Here is an 18,638-nt window from a genome sequence, read left to right on the forward strand (position 1 = left end):
TGTTATGTGGTCTTGCTTATACACTGCCTGTCCCAAAAAAAAAGTCGCCACCCAAAAAATAAAATGGTCACACACTCTAATATTTTGTTGGACCGCCTTTAGCTTTAAATACGGCACGCATTCGCTGTGGCACTATTTCGATTAGTTTCTGCAATGTCACAAGATTTATTTCCATCCAGTGTTGCACTAATTTTTCACCAAGATCTTGCATTGATGATGGTAGAGTCTGACCGATGTGCAAAGCCTTCTCCAGCACATCCCAAAGATTCTCAATGAGGTTAAGGTCTGGACTCTGTGGTGGCCAATCTATGTGTGAAAATGATGTCTCATGCTCCCTGAACCACTCTTTCACAATTTGAGCCTGATGAATCCTGGCATTGTCAACTTGGAATATGCCTGTGCCATCAGGGAAGAAAAAATCCATTGATGGAATAACCTGGTCATTCAGTATGTTCAGGTAGTCGGCTGACCACATTCTTGGAGCACATACTGTTGCTGAACCTAGTCCTGACCAATTGCAGCAACCCCAGATCATAGCACTGCCCCACAGGCTTGTACAGTAGGCACTAGGCATGATGGGTGCATCACTTCATCTGCCTCTCTTCCTACCGTGATGCACCCATCACTCTGGAACAGGGTAAATCTCGACTCATCAGACCACATGACCAATTCCATTGCTCCAGAGTCCAATCTTTATGCTCCCTAGCAAATTGAAGACTTTTTTTTCTGGTTTGCCTCACTGATTAGTGGTTTTCTTATGGCTACACAGCTGTTCAGTTCCAATTCCTTGAGTTCCCTTTGCATTGTGCATGTGGAAATGCTCTTACTTTCACTATTAAACATAGCCCTGAGTTCTACTGTTGTTTTTCTTCGATTTGATTTCACCAAACATTTAAAGGGGTTCTGCACTTTCATTTAACTGATGATCTATCCTCTGGATAGATCATCAGCTTCTGATCGGAGCACCGCTGCCTTCTCAAACAGCTGATCGGCGGGGGTCCCGGGTGTCGGACCCCCGCCAATCAGAAGCTGATGATCTATCCAGAGGATGGATCATCAGTTAAATGAAAGTGCAGAACCCCTTTAAGTGATCGCCGAGCACGATCATTCAGGATTTTTTCCCCGACACATTTCTTCCTCGAATGCGATGGGTCCCCACTATCCTTCTAGTTTTTAATAATGCGTTGGACAGTTCTTAACCCAATTTTAGTAGTTTCTGCAATCTCCTTAGATGTTTTCTCTGCTTGATGCAAGCCAATGATTTGACCCTTCTCAAACAGACTAACATCTTTTCCACGACCACGAGACGTGTCTTTGGATATGGTTGTTTAAGAAATGAGAAGCAACTCATTGCACCTGTTGGGGTTAAATAACTTGTTGCCAGCTGAAATCGCCCATGTAGTAATTATCCAATAAGAGGCTCATACCTATTTGCTTAGTTAAATCCAGGTGACAACTTTTTTTTGGGACAGGCAGTGTAGTTGCCTGCTCAGTCTGTTTGCAATTTTGGATGGACCTTTGGGAGATTTTCAAACCCCAGTAGAAGTCGGATTTCCTTGATCTGATGTTCCTGCCCATCAGTAATCAGGGGAAGTCATTCATTGATCAGAAGGGCAATTTTACTTCCTTTACCTTCCCAAAGGCAGGAATTGGGATAAAATAATAAAATAAGCTATTCTCACCCATATCCCCCCACTTTAATTACAGCTCTGCTGTTCAAGTCTTCCCTATCAGGCTTTGTTTACTTGGCTGCAGCACTGCCTTGTCATATACCGTACGTTGCTGCTGAAGCCAATTACTGGCCTCAGTGGTCTTCTGCATTCGCCAAAACAGCACAAAGGCTGATGCCTGACACTACCAGAGAAGCTTGTTGCATATTCATTTAAATTGCTACTACTGCCTTTAACAGCTATAGAAATATACACTCATCGACAAATACAGTAATGCACCCAAATAGAAATGTCAGATTACTGCAAAACATAGCATGCAGATATGTAAATGAGTAAAGGTTTGGTCTGATTAGACACAAAATTTTGCAACAAGAGGGGGTGTAAAACCGCTACAACTGCTATAAAAAGGCGCTTAGAGGTTACTTTTGGGTAGTGTGAGAGATCATTTACTGCTAGACATGCCTCTATAATGCACTATACACACAATATATCTCAGCTTGTATCCAGGCTAGAGGCGACCCATCACATAAAATATTCCAAAGAAGGTCGGCACTGCTCAGGGGATTTGGCGGTGCACGTGTCTGCGGGCAGGGATCCCAGTAGATAATTCGCAAATAAAGACCGGCACTCGCTTGATGAATATTCTTGTAGATTTATTCAGTCACATATTCCATCATAGTGACGCGTTTCAGCAAACTATATGCTTTCATCAGACATGTGTAGATACCTTACCACTAGCTCTGATATATATACAAAGGAAATGACATCACATTGTTACTATAAACTCCTCCCACAATCAGGTGTCTGGAGAGTATGTGAATCAACTCAATCTAACAGGTGAAAAGTATTATCAGAAACATCTAGTTTCATCTCGAAAAAAAAACTGAACGAAAATATCATACAAATAATCGCATCACATGAAGCTACTGACATTATAATCTCGATTGAGACCTTTTGGATCCATGGTTTGTAACCGATGGATCCAATATGCCTCTCTTTTCAAAAGTAACTTATTTCGGTCTCCACCGTGTCGAGGTAAAGTAACACCTTCTATGACCTGATAGCGTAATTATGCTATAGTGTGTCCCTTTTGATGAAAGTGGGAGTAGCAAGTTCTCCTTTCTAATTGTCAATTTATGTTTACTCAGTCGATCTTTTATTCTCATGGAGGTTTCCCCCACATACAATAAGCCACAGGGACATTTAAGAATATACACTACAAATCGACTATCGCAGGTAAAAACCCCTCGAATAGGGATTTGTTCGCTAGTAATGACATTCGAACAATGTTGAATGTCATTGAGGGTGGTTATTTTTCACACCCGCATACCGGCGAACAAATCCCTATTCGAGGGTTTTTTACCTGCGAAAGTCGATTTGTAGTGTATATTCTTAAATGTCCCTGTGGCTTATTGTATGTGGGGGAAACCTCCATGAGAATAAAAGATCGACTGAGTAAACATAAATTGACAATTAGAAAGGAGAACTTGCTACTTCAAGAAAATTCATCAAGCGAGTGCCGGTCTTTATTTGCGAACCATCACATAAAATGTGATCTGATCTTCATCTAAGTCACAACAATAGACAATCACAGTCTGCTTAAACTAATAACACACAAAGAATTAAATGTTACCATGTTTTTATTGAGCACACCATGTAAACATTCACAGTGCAGGTGGAAAAAGTATGTGAACCCTTATATCAACTGGTTGAACCTCCTTTGGCAGCAATAACCTCAACCAAACGTTTCCTGTAGTTGCAGATCAGACGTGCACAACGGTCAGGAGTAATTCTTGGCCATTCCTCTTTATAGAACTGTTTCAGTTCAGCAATATTCTTGGGATGTCTGGTGTGAATCGCTTTCTTGAGGCCATGCCACAGCATCTCAATCGGGTTCAGGTCAGGACTCTGACTGGGCCACTCCAGAAGGCGTATTTTCTTCTGTTTAACCACTTAAGGACCACAGGTTTATACCCCCCTAGTGACCAGGCCATTTTTTTACAATTCGGCACTTCACAACTTTAACGGTTTATTGCTCGGTCATGCAACTTGGCACCCAAATTAATTTTACCTCCTTTTCTTCTCACAAATACAGCTTTCTTTTGGTGGTATTTGATTGCTGCTGAGATTTTTCTGATATTAATCAAAATAGACCGCAATTTTCTCAAAAAAATTGTATTAACTTTTTCTGGTAAAATTGTTCAAATATAATTACATTTCTATACAAGTTTGTGTCAGAATTTATTGTGCTACATGTCTTTGAAAAAATAATCCAATAAGTGTATATTTATTGGTTTGTGCAAAAGTTATAGCGTTTACAAACTATGGTACAAAAATGTGAATTTCCGCATTTTGAAGCAGCTCTGACTTTCTGAGCACCTGTCATGTTTCTTGAGGTGCTAGAATGCCAGGATAGTATAAATACCCCCCAAATGACCCCATTTTAGAAAGAAGACACCCCAAAGTATTCGCGGAGGGGCATGGTGAGTTCATGTATGATTTAATTTTTTTTCACAAGTTAACGGAAAATGACACTTTCTGAGGAAAATAAATAAATAATAAAGTTTCCATTTCTGCTAACGTCTGGAAAAACAAATAAAAATCTCCCACATACTCACTATGCCCCTCAGTGAATACCTTGGGGTGTCTACTTTACGAAATGGGTTCATTTGTGTGGTGTGTTTACTGTTCTGGCATTTTGAGCGGGGGCTAAATTGTGAGCAACCCTGTAAAGCCTAAAGGTACTCGTTGGACTTTCGAACCCTTTACGCACCTAGGCTGCAAAACACATGTGGTATCGCCGTACTCAGGAGAAGTAGGGCAATGTGCTTTGGGGTGTATTTTTACATATACCCATGCTGGGTGAGAGAAATATCTCTGTAAATTTACAACTTTGTAAAAAATTATTAAAAAGTTGTCATTTACAGAGATATTTCTCACACACAGTATGGGTATATGTAAAAATACACCCCAAAACACATTGCCCTACTTCTTCTGAGTACGGCGATACCACATGTGTGACACTTTTTTGCAGTCTAGGTGCACAAAGGGGCCCAAATTCCAATGAGTACCTTTATGATTTCACAGGGCATTTTTACGCATTTGGATTCCAAACTACTTCTAACACTTTAGGGCCCCTAAAATGCCAGGGCAGTATAACTACCCCACAAGTGACCCCATTTTGGAAAGAAGACACCCCAAGGTATTCCGTGAGGGGCATGGCGAGTTTATAGAAGATTTTTTTTTTTTTTTGCACAAGTATCGTATTTTTCGCCCTATAAGACGCACAGGTTTTTGGGGAGGAAAATAAGAAAAAAAAATTTTTTAACCAAAAGGTGTGCTGTGTGTTTGGTGGGTTTGGAACTAATGGTGGTCTGTGGATGGCACTATTACTGGGGATCTGTGGATGACGGACACTGTTATGGGGGGGATCTGTGGATGACAGACACTGTTATAGGGGGATCTGTGGATGACGGACACTGTTATGGGGGGGATCTGTGGATGGCGGACACTGTTATGGGGGGGATCTGTGGATGGTGGACACTGTTATGGGGGGGATCTGTGGATTACGGACACTGTTATGGGGGGGGATCTGTGGATGACGGACACTATTATGGGGGCATATGTGGCTTGCACTGTTACAGGGGGATCTGTGGCTGGCACTGTTACAGGGGGATCTGTGGCTGGCACTGTTACAGGGGGATCTGTGGCTGGCACTGTTACAGGGGGGGATCTGTGGATAGCACTGTTACAGGGGGGGATCTGTGGATGGCACTGTTACAGGGGGATCTGTGGATGGCACTGTTATGGGCTGGGGGGGATCTGTGGGTGGCACTGTTAGAGGGGGATCTGTGGGTGGCACTCTTATATATGTGCCATCCACAGACCCCCCAGCCCATAACAGTGCCATCCACAGACCCCCCCCCAGCCCATAACAGTGCCATCCACAGACCCCCCAGACCATAACTGTGCCATCCACAGATCGCTGCCGCCCGCCTGGCCTGCCTGAATTCTACAGAAGCGATTAGGATGTAAGGTAGTAATAGGACTGAGGGGGCATGTTTAATAACCATTAATTGAATATGACATCTTATTTTAGTATACCGGAGCGGCGGGGCTATACTACACTGACTGCACCGCCCCGCCGCTATTGCCAGCCCCCAGATCCTCCTCCCAGTCCCTCCCCGAGTCCCCACTCGCTCCTACATCGCAGCTTGCGATGTAAAACTGCAAGCATTCGCCCCATAAGACGCAGGGGCATTTCTCCTCCATTTTGGAGGAAGAAAAAGTGCGTCTTATGGGGTGAAAAATACGGTAAGTGGAAATTGATTTTTTATTTTTTTTTCTCACAAAATCTCCCTTTCAGCTAACTTGTGACAAAAAGTTCAATCTTTCATGGACCCAATATGCCCCTCAGCGAATACCTTGGGTGTCTTCTTTCCAAAATGGGGTCATTTGTGGGGTGTTTGTACTGCCCTGGCATTTGAGGGTCTCCGCAATCATTACATGTATGGCCAGGAGTTTCTGCTATTCTCCTTAGGCCTCATGCACACGACCGTTGTTTGGCTCCACATCCGAGCCGCCGGTACGGTCGTGCGCATGAGGCCTTATAATGAGCATACGGGTAATGAGAATTTTTTTTTTCGTTCAGCCTCTGGGCTGAAAGAAAAAATGAACGGCACAGATTTCTTCATTTGCATCGATCAATGTGGATGAAAAAATCTCTGCCCAAAAATGTGCAAAAAAAAAAAAAGGGGAAAGTACATAGGTGTGCTTGCGAAGTAAAGCTGCCATCGCCAATAAAGATCCAAAAAGCTCAAAAGTGATCTTTTTATAGCACCGCAGCGATTTTACGGTGTTTTTGCAGTGGTCAGAAAAAAAAATTCGGTCACTGCGGTGGGGCGGACTGAACGCAAGTATGCGCACAAGATCAGGCCTGATCGGGCGAACACTGCGTTTTTTATAGAGCCTAAGGTGACCCTAATGTACTGATATAGATCTGATTGCAATCAGTCTTGATCACTTACAGATACTATATAGTACTAGTGCTGATTAGCGACAGCGATGACGCTAATCAGCGACTAATCAGTGACTGCAGTGCGGTGGGCTGGACGCTAACTACCTAACAAGTAGCTAACTAACTGGCGGTGATAAGGGACCCTTAGGCCCCATTCACACGTCCGCAATTCTATTCCGCATTTTGCGGAACGGAATTGCGGACCCATTCATTTCTATGGGGACAGACTTTGTCCCGCTCAGATCTGTAATTGCAGATCTGCACTTCCGTGTCCGCACTTCCGTTCTGCAAAAATATAGAACATGTCCTTTTCTTGTCCGCAATTGCGGACAAGGCATTTTCTATATAGTTCTGGCAATGTGCGGATCCGCAAAATGCGGTAAGCACATTGCCGGTGTCCGTGTTTTGCGGATCCGTGGATCCCCAAAACACATACGGACGTCTGAATGGAGCCTTACAGGGGGGTGATCAATGACAGGGGGGTGATCAGGGAGTCTATATGGGGTGATCAGGGGTTAATAAGGGGTTAATAAGTGACAGGGGGGTGTGTGTAGTGTAATGTGGTGCTTGGTGCTACTTACAGAGCTGCCTGTGTCCTCTGGTGGTCGATCCAAGCAAAAGGGACCACCAGAGGACCAGGTAGCAGGTATATTAGACGCTGTTAACAAAACAGCGTCTAATATACCTTTCTGGTGTGATTTTTTTTTTTACATCTACAGCCTGCCAGCGAATGATCAGCGCTGGCAGGCTGTAGATCAACTTGTGAACTGCGCGATCCTGTGAACGCGCGTTCACAGGAAATTTCAGGTCTCTCGAGATGACGCAAATAGGCGTCGCTGAGCCCTGAGAGCGCTGCCACCCGGACGCCTATTGGCGTTACGTGTGCGGCAAGTGGTTAAGCCATTCATTTGTTGATTTACTTATATGATTTGGGTTGTTGTCCTGTTGCAACACCGATTTTCTGTTGAGCTTCAGCTGGTGGACAGATGGCCTTAAGTTCTCCTGCAAAATGTCTTGATAAACTTGGGAATTCATTTTTCCTTCGATGATAGAAATCCGCCCAGGCCCTGACACAGCAAAGCAGCCCCAAACCATGATGCCCCCACCACCATACTTCACAGTTGGGATGAGGTTTTGATGTTGGTGTGCTGTGCCTCTTTTTCTCCACACATAGTGTTGAGTGTTTCTTCCAAACAACTCAACTTTGGTTTAATCTGTCCACAGAATATTTTGCCAGTACTGCTGTGGAACATCCAGGTGCTCTTGTGCAAACTGTAAATGTGCAGCAATGTTTTTTTTGGACAGCAGTGGCTTCCTCTGTGGTATCCTCCCACGAAATCCATTCTTGTTTAGTGTTTTACATATCGGAGATTCGCTTACCGGGATGTTAGCATATGCCAGAGACTTTTGTAAGTTTTTAGCTGACACTCTAGGATTCTTCTTCACCTCATTGAGCAGTCTGTGCTGTGCTCTTGCAGTCATCTTTACAGGATGGCCACTCCTAGGGAGAGTAGCAGCAGTGCTGAACTTTCTCCATTTATAGACAATTTGTCTTACCGTGGACTGATGAACAGCAAGGCTTTTGGAGATACTTTTATAACCCTTTCCAGCTTTATGCAAGACAACAATTGTTAATCGTAGGTCTTCTGAGAGTTCTTTTGTGCGAGGCATCATTCACATCAGGCAAAGCTTCTTGTGAAAAGCAAACCCAGAACTGGTGTGTGTTTTTTTATAGGGCAGGGCAGCTGTAACCAACACCTCCAATCTCATCTCATTGATTGGACTCCAGTTGGCTGACACCTCACTCCAATTAGCTCTTGGAGATGTCATTAGTCTAGGGGTTCACATACTTTTTCCACCTGCACTGTGAATGTTTGAATGGAGTGTTCAATAAAAACATGGTAACATTTAATTCTTTGTGTGTTATTAGTTTAAGCAGACTGTGATTGTCTATGGTTGTGACTTAGATGAAGATCAGATCACATTTTATGACCAATTTGTGCAGAAATCCATATAATTCCAAAGGGTTTACATACTTTTTCTTGCAACTGTATATGTTACAATTATGTTCACACATAAAAATTTTAATGAATTGCAACAATTCATTCTTGATGTGTTATTTTTTTGGCAATGAGCTTTCCCCAGGAATACAATACAGTGTAGGTTATTTTTACAGACACTGAAGGTGCCCATAAACGTTACTCTAAAGCTGATAGTTGGCAGTGTATCCACTGAGTTATGGAGAGGCGCCGGCCTCTACATAACTTTGGCTGATTCACCGCACCTTCTCCGTCCACGCCATTCCCACTTTTTTCGACCTTGCGTGAGTGTGAAAAAGTTGCAGATTGTGGTGCAAAAGATCTTATGCTGAATCCACTGTCCTGTCATCATATTAGGACTAGGGATGAGCGAATCGACTTCGGATGAAACATCCGCAGTCAATTCACATAAAACTTTGTTCCAATACTGTACGGAGCAGGAGCTTCGGGTAATAACTTCATAAATGTATTTGTACTATAAAAAAAAACATTTCCCGAACTTGGGTTCGGTTCCAAGGTACCACTTGGAATCGAACCCGATTTCGGGAAATGTTTTTTTACAGTACAAATTAATTTATGAAGTTATTACCCAAAGTCTTGCAAGACTTCGCAAAGCAATAACTTCGTCTCATCGGAAGCCAATACATTCTAATACTGTACAGAGCTCCTGCTCGCTTATCCCTAATGTATTTCTGTACAACAGGGGCGGATTGGCCATAGACCTTATAGGGAAATTTACAGGTGGGCCAATGCCCAGGTGGCCGTCTGGGCCTTCCTCACCGCCAGCCAGTTGAAGTTTTTGGGGATGTATTTTGTGCTGCTGGCAGTATTTTGTGATGGACTGTGGTATTTGGCTCTGTTGGGGTGGTATAATGTGACACAGTATGGTATTGCTGGCTCTGACTTCCATCAATTTGGACCTGACTACAAAACGGGGCCACTTTTAGTATTTTTTCCAGAGCCACTTTAAGTTCCCAGTCCACCCCTGCTGTACAATTTAAGTATACCTGGGCTTTCTGCTGAAAAGAAAACAAAGAGTGACCCCCGTAAATTATTGTTCTTGCCTATTTAAACACAATAAACCTTTCTGAAGGGACGTTTTTGCTTGCTGGTGCGTATTACAAATGCAAAAATGTATTAGTGTTGCTTACAGCAAGCAGATCACCAGATCAGTGAAGATAAAAGCTGGAATCTATAGGCAATTATTCCTTAAAAGAGTATTTGTGCAAGAGTTCATCTACGTCAATAGCAGTTTGTCTGCCTTGACAACATTTAGTAAGTAATGGAGTTTGTGACCTAATAAATTTAATGTAAAACATCTTGATTTTTATTTTAATAATCAGGAGAGACGAAAAAAGAATATCTACGTAAAATTTGCGTAAAAGGTTCAGAGAACAGTTAACGTTCCCATGGCAATCAATGAGACCACATTTCTCTGCTAAATGATCAAAGTAGTCATGTATATTGCTATTTACCTGTCCATCCATTGCGGTTCTCTTTGCTGACATCTGCACCATGGTTGAGCAGCACTTTGGCACACTCCAGGTGACCTAATGTTGTAGCCAGATGGAGGGGGGTCCGTCCCCGTGGGTCCACCTGTTCAATCTGGTCCTATAAAAGAAAAAGGAGTTTAAATAAAGAGTTTTAATCCTTGTCCTTATGCAGAGGAAATGTGGGCAAAACAAAGTTAAGGAGGTTTCCAGGTCTGGGTAGGACATTAATATCAGATCAGCAGGGGTTAGACTGCTAATACTCAGAATGATCAGCTTTTTTGCAGGAGTTGCAGTGTACCAGAAGCAGGTGCAGCTCTGTATGTACTGTGTAGTAGCCGTGCCTGGTTACTGCAGCTCTCTCCCGTTAACTTGATAGGTCGACAATATACAGTAAAAGTCTCGGAAACCCCTGTTAACATCATTCAAGCGCTGGTGCAAGCATATCCCCACCATTCTGTCTTGGCTGCACCCTTAAAGGGAAGCTTACTTACCTGCTTTCAAGCGCTGACTCTCTGCACCTTCTCCTCCTGACCTGGGATGCTCCACTGGGCTCCCTCGTTGTAAACATCCGGTTTGACATTGTCGCAGCCAATCACTGGCCGCTGCGGTGACGGCTGTCCTTATGTCATGATAAATGGTCACATGTTGCAAGGGGATCCAATTCTGACTGGCTGTCGAGTTGTCAAACCAGATGTTTACAGCGGGGGAGCCCAGCAGAGCATCATAGGCCTGGTGGAGAAAGAGCAGGGAGCCAGTGCCGGGAAAACAGGTAAGTAATCTTCCCTTTACAGGTCCAGCCAAGTGGGTAGGGAGTCAAATGAGATAAAGGAGTAGATTTGACATAGGTAAACCATTTTGACCAGTAGTATAAGACTTTTTTGTTCATTGTACAGTATGTTTTTGCAAACTGTATAAATGCTAATAGTGCCACTTCAACCACTCCACTTGACTATCTGAAGAGATACCGGTCTGGTGGTCCTCCTCAGTAGAGATACTGGAGGACTACTAGAATAATTCCCTTAGCATTAGCCCAAAGCCAATCCAGTTGTTTGGTACAGTGGGCTCACATCCCCTGCTCGTAGCACATGTCAACAGAATGGTGACTGCAAGTACTCTTTTTAATGTGGTCTAAAGCTGTCCACAAACATTAGGTTAAAGTCAGCCGAATCTACAGACCACCATTGAGGCAGACCAGGAATATGCTATGGGACCCATGGAGATCAGGTTGGCCACAGTCTCCAAATAGTGATTAGAACTTAAAGGGAAGCTGTCACATTGCACATGGTGTCTGATCTGCAGGCAACATGTTATGGAGCTAAAAAGCTGAGCAGATTGAGGTAGAGTTTTGTGGGAAAAGATCCAGTAAAACTTTACAATAACCACCTTTCCATAAGCTCTGCAATGTTGAAAAGCAAAAGAGAAAGAATGATTTGGAACATCATGGTGTGCCTTACTGCTAGTAGTGATGTGGTCGTGCCAAAAAGGCATTAAATCCTTCAGGCCTCTACTGTCTATGGGGCTTCCAACTGTTCGTCAATACAGATGATAATCATACTGATGCTTGTTCCCTGCTTATTGACCCGCTGTCCGGGATATCTTATCGGTGCACAAAAGTGCTGCTATGATGCATTTTTAGGCAGCACAGCTAAACAAAACAGTTTTGAGAACCAACACAATTTGTAATTTGAGTAAATCATGAATCTGCAACTTCCAGCACTCCAGATGTTGATGTATAAGCTCTGCCAACAATTTCAGTAGAAAAATAAATGTGCATATTATTCGCCTGTTGTGATAACCCTACTGGATAATAAATAAAGCAGTCCTAAAAGTGGAAGAATTACATAATATACTGCATCAAAACTAATAACCAAAAAGCTAATTATTTTCAGTTTAGTGGAAAAGCAGATTAAAAGAGAACACTAAAAAAGCATTAAAACTGGACTGCAAGATATTCTATTCCACATCTGCATAATATCTAATTTTGTAATATGCTTGGTGCAGACTTTAATTGAGAATAAAGTATGACTAAGGCCATACAAGGCTAGAAATACAGAATATCCGTGGGGAGTATAGTCAAGGAAATTATGACGCACACTTATAATTTGTAATACTTGGTTTAGAGAAGCTATTGGTCATCCTTTGCCTGAATTTTACAAAAAAAATTCAATACAATATTGATAAAACCCTGTACAAGCTACCATTTAACACACGACCACTGGTTGATCACACATATACCCATATTTTTTACCCTATAAGACAAATCCGTGGGGAGTATAGTCAAGGAAATTATGATGCACACTTATAATTTGTTATACTTGGTTTAGAGAAGCCATTGGTCAGCCTTTGCCTGAATTTTACAAGAAACAAATTCAATACAATATTGAGCCATGCTAGTAAAACCCTGTACAAGCTACCATTTACAACACGACCACTGGGTGGTCACACATATACCCATATTTTTCACCCTATAAGACAAACCTAGGTTTTAGAGGAGGAAAATAAGAAAAAAAAAATGTCATTAGACCTCAGATCAAATCACTAATCAGACCCCCAATGTTAATTAGACCTCAACTAAGAGCCCCAATCAGACCCCCAATGTTAATAAGACCTCCATTCAGACCTCAGCTCAGATCCACAATGTGAAAAAGACCCCCATTCAGACCTCTAGCTCAGACCCACAATCTGAAAAAGACCCCCATTCAGACCTCAGATCAGAGCCCCAATGTGAAAAAGATCCCCATTCAGACCTCAGATCAAACCCCTAATGCAAATGACCCCCAATGACACCTCAGATCGAATCCTAATGTGAATGCCCTCTATTGTCGCCGCTCCTAACATCCAGTACTCCGGTAAAGTGCCGGAAAACAGGTAAGTAATCTTCCCTTTACAGGTCCAGCCAAGTGGATAGGGAGTCAATTGCGATAGAGTAGATTTGACACAGGTAAACCATTTTGACCAGTACTAAAATACTTTTTTGTTCATTGTACAGTATGTTTTTGCAAACTCTATAAACGCTAATAGTGCCACCCTCCCTGACCTTTTAATATGGGTCATCCATAATTCTGATCTAACCAGGCATACACTACTTTAATTAAGGAGAGATCCTGAATCAGTAGAACGTTATTATATTTTACGATGCCTATGTATTCAGCCTCCTATCCTAAAACTGTAATCACAAGTTGTTATGCTGACAGTCCGTGCCCGCCGCAGCCCGCTTTTCTTTGTGGGCACGGATGCTGCATCTCTTACAAGGCTGCTCAGTCCCTTTATGCTACAGGCTGCCAGCAAGCTCTGCATGCTGCAGCCTACTTGCTTCTTCCTGTGCCCTTCTGTCCTGATCCCATAAGGTGCGCGCGTCCTTGCTCTCAGTGTCTAAAAGGGCCAGCAAGCATGTACAAATCCTTTCTCAACTAATGGCTGTGCGTCCCTTGGTATTTTAAGCTCCCTCTCCCGTTAGAAGATGCCTGAGTTTAGGTTTCCTAGTCTCTAGTAACCAGCAAAGGTGTTTTTCCTGTCTTACTACCCGTGTACTGTACTCCAGCCTGACTATCGACTCTGACTTCTAGCCACCTGCCCTAACCTTAGCCTTTTTCTCAGATTGCACTTGCCCTGACCTAGGGCATGTCTTATGGATATGCTAGTATGCTGCCTGCCCTCACATTGGCCCGTCTCCAAACTAAGCATATTGCCTGATCCTTTGGTGCTTCACGTCAATGTCTATGACCCTGTGGATTAGCCTTCAACCACTCCAAGGGACTATCTGAAGAAATACCGGTCTGGTGGGTCCTCCTCAGTAGAGTTCAGATACTGGAGGACTACTAGAATAGTTCCTGTAGCGGTGGCCAAAGCCAATCCAGTTGTTTGGTACAGTGGTCTCACATCCCTTGACCGTAACAGAATGGTGACTGCAAGTACTCTTTTTGAAGTGGTCTAAAGCTGTCCACAAACATTAAGTTAAAGTCAGCCAAATCTACAGACCTAAGCACCATAGAGGCAAACCAGGAATATGTTGGAGATGGAGATCAGGTTGGCCACAGTCTCCAAATAGTGATTAGAACTTAAAGTGAAGGTGTCACATTGAACATGGCGTCTGATCTGCAGGCAACATGTTATAGAGCTGAAAAGCTGAGCTGGATCCTTCATGCCTCTACTGTCTATGGGGCTTCCAACTGTTCATCAAGGCAGCTGATAATCATACTGATGCTTGTTACCTGCTTACTGACCAACTGTCCGGGATATCTTATCGGTGCACAAAAGTGTTGGTATGATGCATTTTTAGCAGCACAGCTAGATAAAAAAGTTTTGAGAACCAACACAATTTGTAATTTCTGAGTAAATCATGAATCTGCAACTTCCAGCACTCCAGATGTTGATGTATAAGCTCTGCCAACAATTACAGTAGAAAAATAAATGTGCATATTATTCGCCTGTTGTGATAACCCTACTGGATAATAAATAAAGCAGTCCTAAAAGTGGAAGAATTACATAATATACTGCATCAAAACTAATAACCAAAAAGCTAATTATTTTCAGTTTAGTTGAAAAGAAGATTAAAAGAGAACACTAAAAAAGCATTAAAACTGGACTGCAGGATATTCTATTCCACATCTGCATAATATCCCATTTCGTAATATGGTTGGTGCAGACTTTAATCAAGAATTAAGAATAAAGTATGACTAAGGCCATACAAGGCTAGAAATACAGTATATCCGTGGGGAGTATAGTCAAGGAAATTATGACGCACACTTATAATTTGTAATACTTGGTTTAGAGAAGCCATTGGTCATCCTTTGCCTGAATTTAAAAAAAAAAAATTCAATACAATATTGATAAAACCCTGTACAAGCTACCATTTAACACACGACCACTGGTTGATCACACATATGCCCGCATTTTTCACCCTATAAGACAAACCTAGGTTTTAGAGGAGGAAAATAAGAAAAAAAAATCCTTTCATTAGACCTCAGATCAAAGCACCAATCAAACCCCCAATGCTAATCAGACCTCAACTCAGAGCCCCAATTACACCCCCAATGTTAATAAGACCTCCATGACTTCCGGTTCTGACGACATCATGGAAGGCAGCAGGAGATGAGCGCTCCACAACCACTCGCCTGAAAATCTCTTTGCCCCCCCATATATCGGGACAAAGTCCCTTCACACGACCCAGGAAAAGAGAGGAGTGGACCCTCCAGTGCATGGACCGCTTCCTAGTTAGAATGGGGAGTAAAACAAGCTGAAAAGCCCTCCCAAAGCGACCATGCCGACGGAAGCAACGCCAACAAAGCGGACCACAAGGACTCTACTGACTCGGATGGAACCAGCACCCACCAACTGCCCGAAGAAGGCGGCTACAAAGATGGCCCCCAGATTGATTGTGGCCGTCTGGTGCCTAAAGTGGCGGCAAGAATCCTACCTCATTTACAAAAGTCCTTCCACAGTAACGCAGTCATTCCAGCAACTGCAGGCCAAGGTAACTCAAAATTAGCAGCACTTGGAGATCCTGGAGTCTCAGTGTAATGCAATGGCCCGGGAGTTGGAACTATCTCGTCCGGCTCTGACAATAGCTGAGCGAGAAAAGATTGATAAAAAGATTGATGACCTTTATAATCGATCAAGGAGAAGTAACCTACGAATAGTAAGAACTAGGCCATAATGGAAGTGCTCATTAGTATTTGCCCCATGAGACACACTAAAATTTTCCCTCCACTTACGGTAAATATACTGTATATAGAATAGACATCCCATGACAGTATTGTGAAATCATGACTTGTTTGAAAGCTGGGCATCTAACGCCACAAATCTCAGGATATGTTTTGCCAATAGTAAAGGTAAGGAGAGACAAATCTGTAGTATGTTTGGTTCCAAACGAATCACAGTACATGACAACAGCCATTTACCGGTACTTGCATTAATTATGAAGCAGCAAAATTCTTGGTCTGCAAAAAAAATCTAATTATTTGGCTTTGTATGATCGTGTCTGCACAGATGGTATCATTATTGTGCCTCTTGCATACGACCTTATGGCTTTTTTAGTATTTTGCAGTCCGCAAAAAACGGATCTGCAAAAAATACGGTGATGTCTGTGTGCATTCCATTTTTTGCAGAATGGAACAGCTGGCCCCTGATAGAACAGTACTACCCTTGTCCGTTATGCGGACAATGATAGGACATGTTCTATCTTTGAACGGAATGGAAAAACAGAAATACTGAAAAGGAAGGAATACCTTCCATTTTTTTGCGGATCCATTGAAATGAATGGTTCCGTTTACGGTCCGTATACGGAATGCAAACAAACGGAACGTAAACAGAAAAAAAAAACACGTTCGTGTGTAAGAGGCCTTACATAGTAGGGGCTTGTTCATACGACCATGCCGTGTTTTGCTGTCCGCAAATTGCGGATCCGCAAAACATGGATGCCGCCCATGTGCCTTCCGCAATTTGCGGAACGGAACTGACGTCCCTTTATAGAAATGCCTATTCTTGTCCGCAAAATGGACAAGAATAGGACATGTTCTATCTTTTTGTGGGGCCGCGGAACAGACATACAGATGCGGACAGCATGAATGGGTCCGCATCTGATCCACATAAAATGCAGATCGGACGCATCAGATCTGAGCTCTCAAAATGGCAAGAAAGCAATTGCTATTGGTTGCTATGGCCAATTGCTGATCTGTTTCCCTGAACTAGGTTTAATAAACCTCCCCCAATATCTAGATGTGATGTGCAATGTCAATGTCCCTTAATTATGCACTGCATGTATATACAGTACATCCACCATTGTGATGGTCATCTGCCACTCTGAACCTGAAAAAAATCTTCATTGTTCATATGTCACTGTCCCAATTCTGCAAGTCTTGAATTTCACTTTCGTTTGGTCAGTATTTTTCATCAGTATTTCTAAGCCAAAACCAGGAATGGGTCCAAAACACAGAGGAGGCACAAATCTTTCCCTTATACTTTTTTCTCTGTAGGTTCCGCTACTAGTTTTGACTTACAAATGCTGATGCAAAATACTGACCAGATAGCAACCATATGAAAGTGGTCATACTCTCAGAAAAAGTTGAAATTGGAATCAAATACATTGGCCCACGTAAAGTACATGTAGGACATAGAGGGGGTCGATTTATTACGGTTAGGGGACAATCTGGCAGGCCCTTCTCATTCATCATTTTCTACTCCTGTTTTAGGCGTAGAAATTGGTCTAAATGTAAGACAGCTCGGAAGAGGCACTGGATGCCAGAGCCTCTTCATAATGTCGCAGATCCACCAACAGCGATGGAGCTTTATTAAGACCATCGTCTAAAACGCCGGTCTTAATAAATGACCCCCATAAAGGTAATGGGTCAATTATTCAAAGGGAAGTATGATGGAGGGTAAATGGTAAATCAGGCACATTAATGAAGCCGAAGGCCAAAGGAATATATACACATAAAATAGGGTCATATAAAAGGCACATACATCACAATATAACCAAAATAGATCATAGATCATAATTCTTTTGAGTGCCAAACTGCATGAACTGTTATGACCATACTATTTTTTCCAAGTTGAAAACAATACTGAATGCAACATTAGTATTATTGGTCTGAGACAAAAAAATTGTAAATACATGAAGACATAAGGACAAAATATGTCTCCAGTGACCCTTTTATCCTTCTGCCCCCACCTCCACCTCCTCGCTTCCTGCAAAGACCACTTATGTGAAATGGAAGGCAAGTAAATTTTTCATTAGCTGCACTTGCTAAGAGCACAAAGCATTCATGCGTACAAGGATAAAGAAGGAATAATAGAAAAACAAAATGCATAGAATTGACATGTATTCAGGATAAGTGTGTAGATGAGTCAGGTACATCTCCTGAAAGGCAAGCAACCCACATGACTCAGTCGTCCGGGAATCCATCTTTGCCTCATAAAATCTCATCTTTGCTAGCCAAAAGCTTAAACTTCTTGTAGGAATCCTTGAGTTATTAAGGAGCAACTGAAGATTTGTGTCTCAAATGCTCAAGACAAAAAACTGAAAAATGAATACTGAATACTAGCAAACACAGGGGCAGATTTGCTAATCCTGTCTAATCCTTAGACAGTCTAAACTTAGCCTAAAAATGTGTCCGATTTATGGCAGTGGCAGGGTGCCGGCTGGCGCCCGTATATACAATTTAGTTTACACCACCTATGAGTTCATTTAGTTTATGCCACAATTTTGGAGCATTTCAGATGCACATTGACGCATCATGAGCTATACCACTATCCAGAATACCAAAGCTCCTTTTCGCTAAGTCACACATCCTTGCTATAAAAGTTGTAAAAAAAAAACCTGTCTAAAACACCTTAAAATTATTATGCAAAGTAAGTACACCAGTTTTTTGGTGCAAATTACAACAGAATCCTGGCACATTTTAATAAATGTATCTCTCCC

General features: G+C 42.4%; 1 protein-coding gene across 2 annotated transcripts in view; it reads right to left on the reverse strand.

Annotated features, from left to right (window-relative positions):
• The window catches only part of ANKRD13B (ankyrin repeat domain 13B), a 245,613-nt gene that overhangs the window by 71,561 nt on the left and 155,414 nt on the right, over positions 1-18,638 (reverse strand). For both annotated transcript variants that reach the window (XM_044283646.1, XM_044283645.1), the window contains exon 2: positions 10,202-10,337. In XM_044283646.1, the coding sequence (XP_044139581.1) occupies positions 10,202-10,337 (136 nt within the window). The remainder of the gene's footprint in view (positions 1-10,201; positions 10,338-18,638) is intronic.

This window comes from Bufo gargarizans, chromosome 3, assembly GCF_014858855.1.
Source record: "Bufo gargarizans isolate SCDJY-AF-19 chromosome 3, ASM1485885v1, whole genome shotgun sequence".
NCBI lineage: Eukaryota > Metazoa > Chordata > Amphibia > Anura > Bufonidae > Bufo > Bufo gargarizans.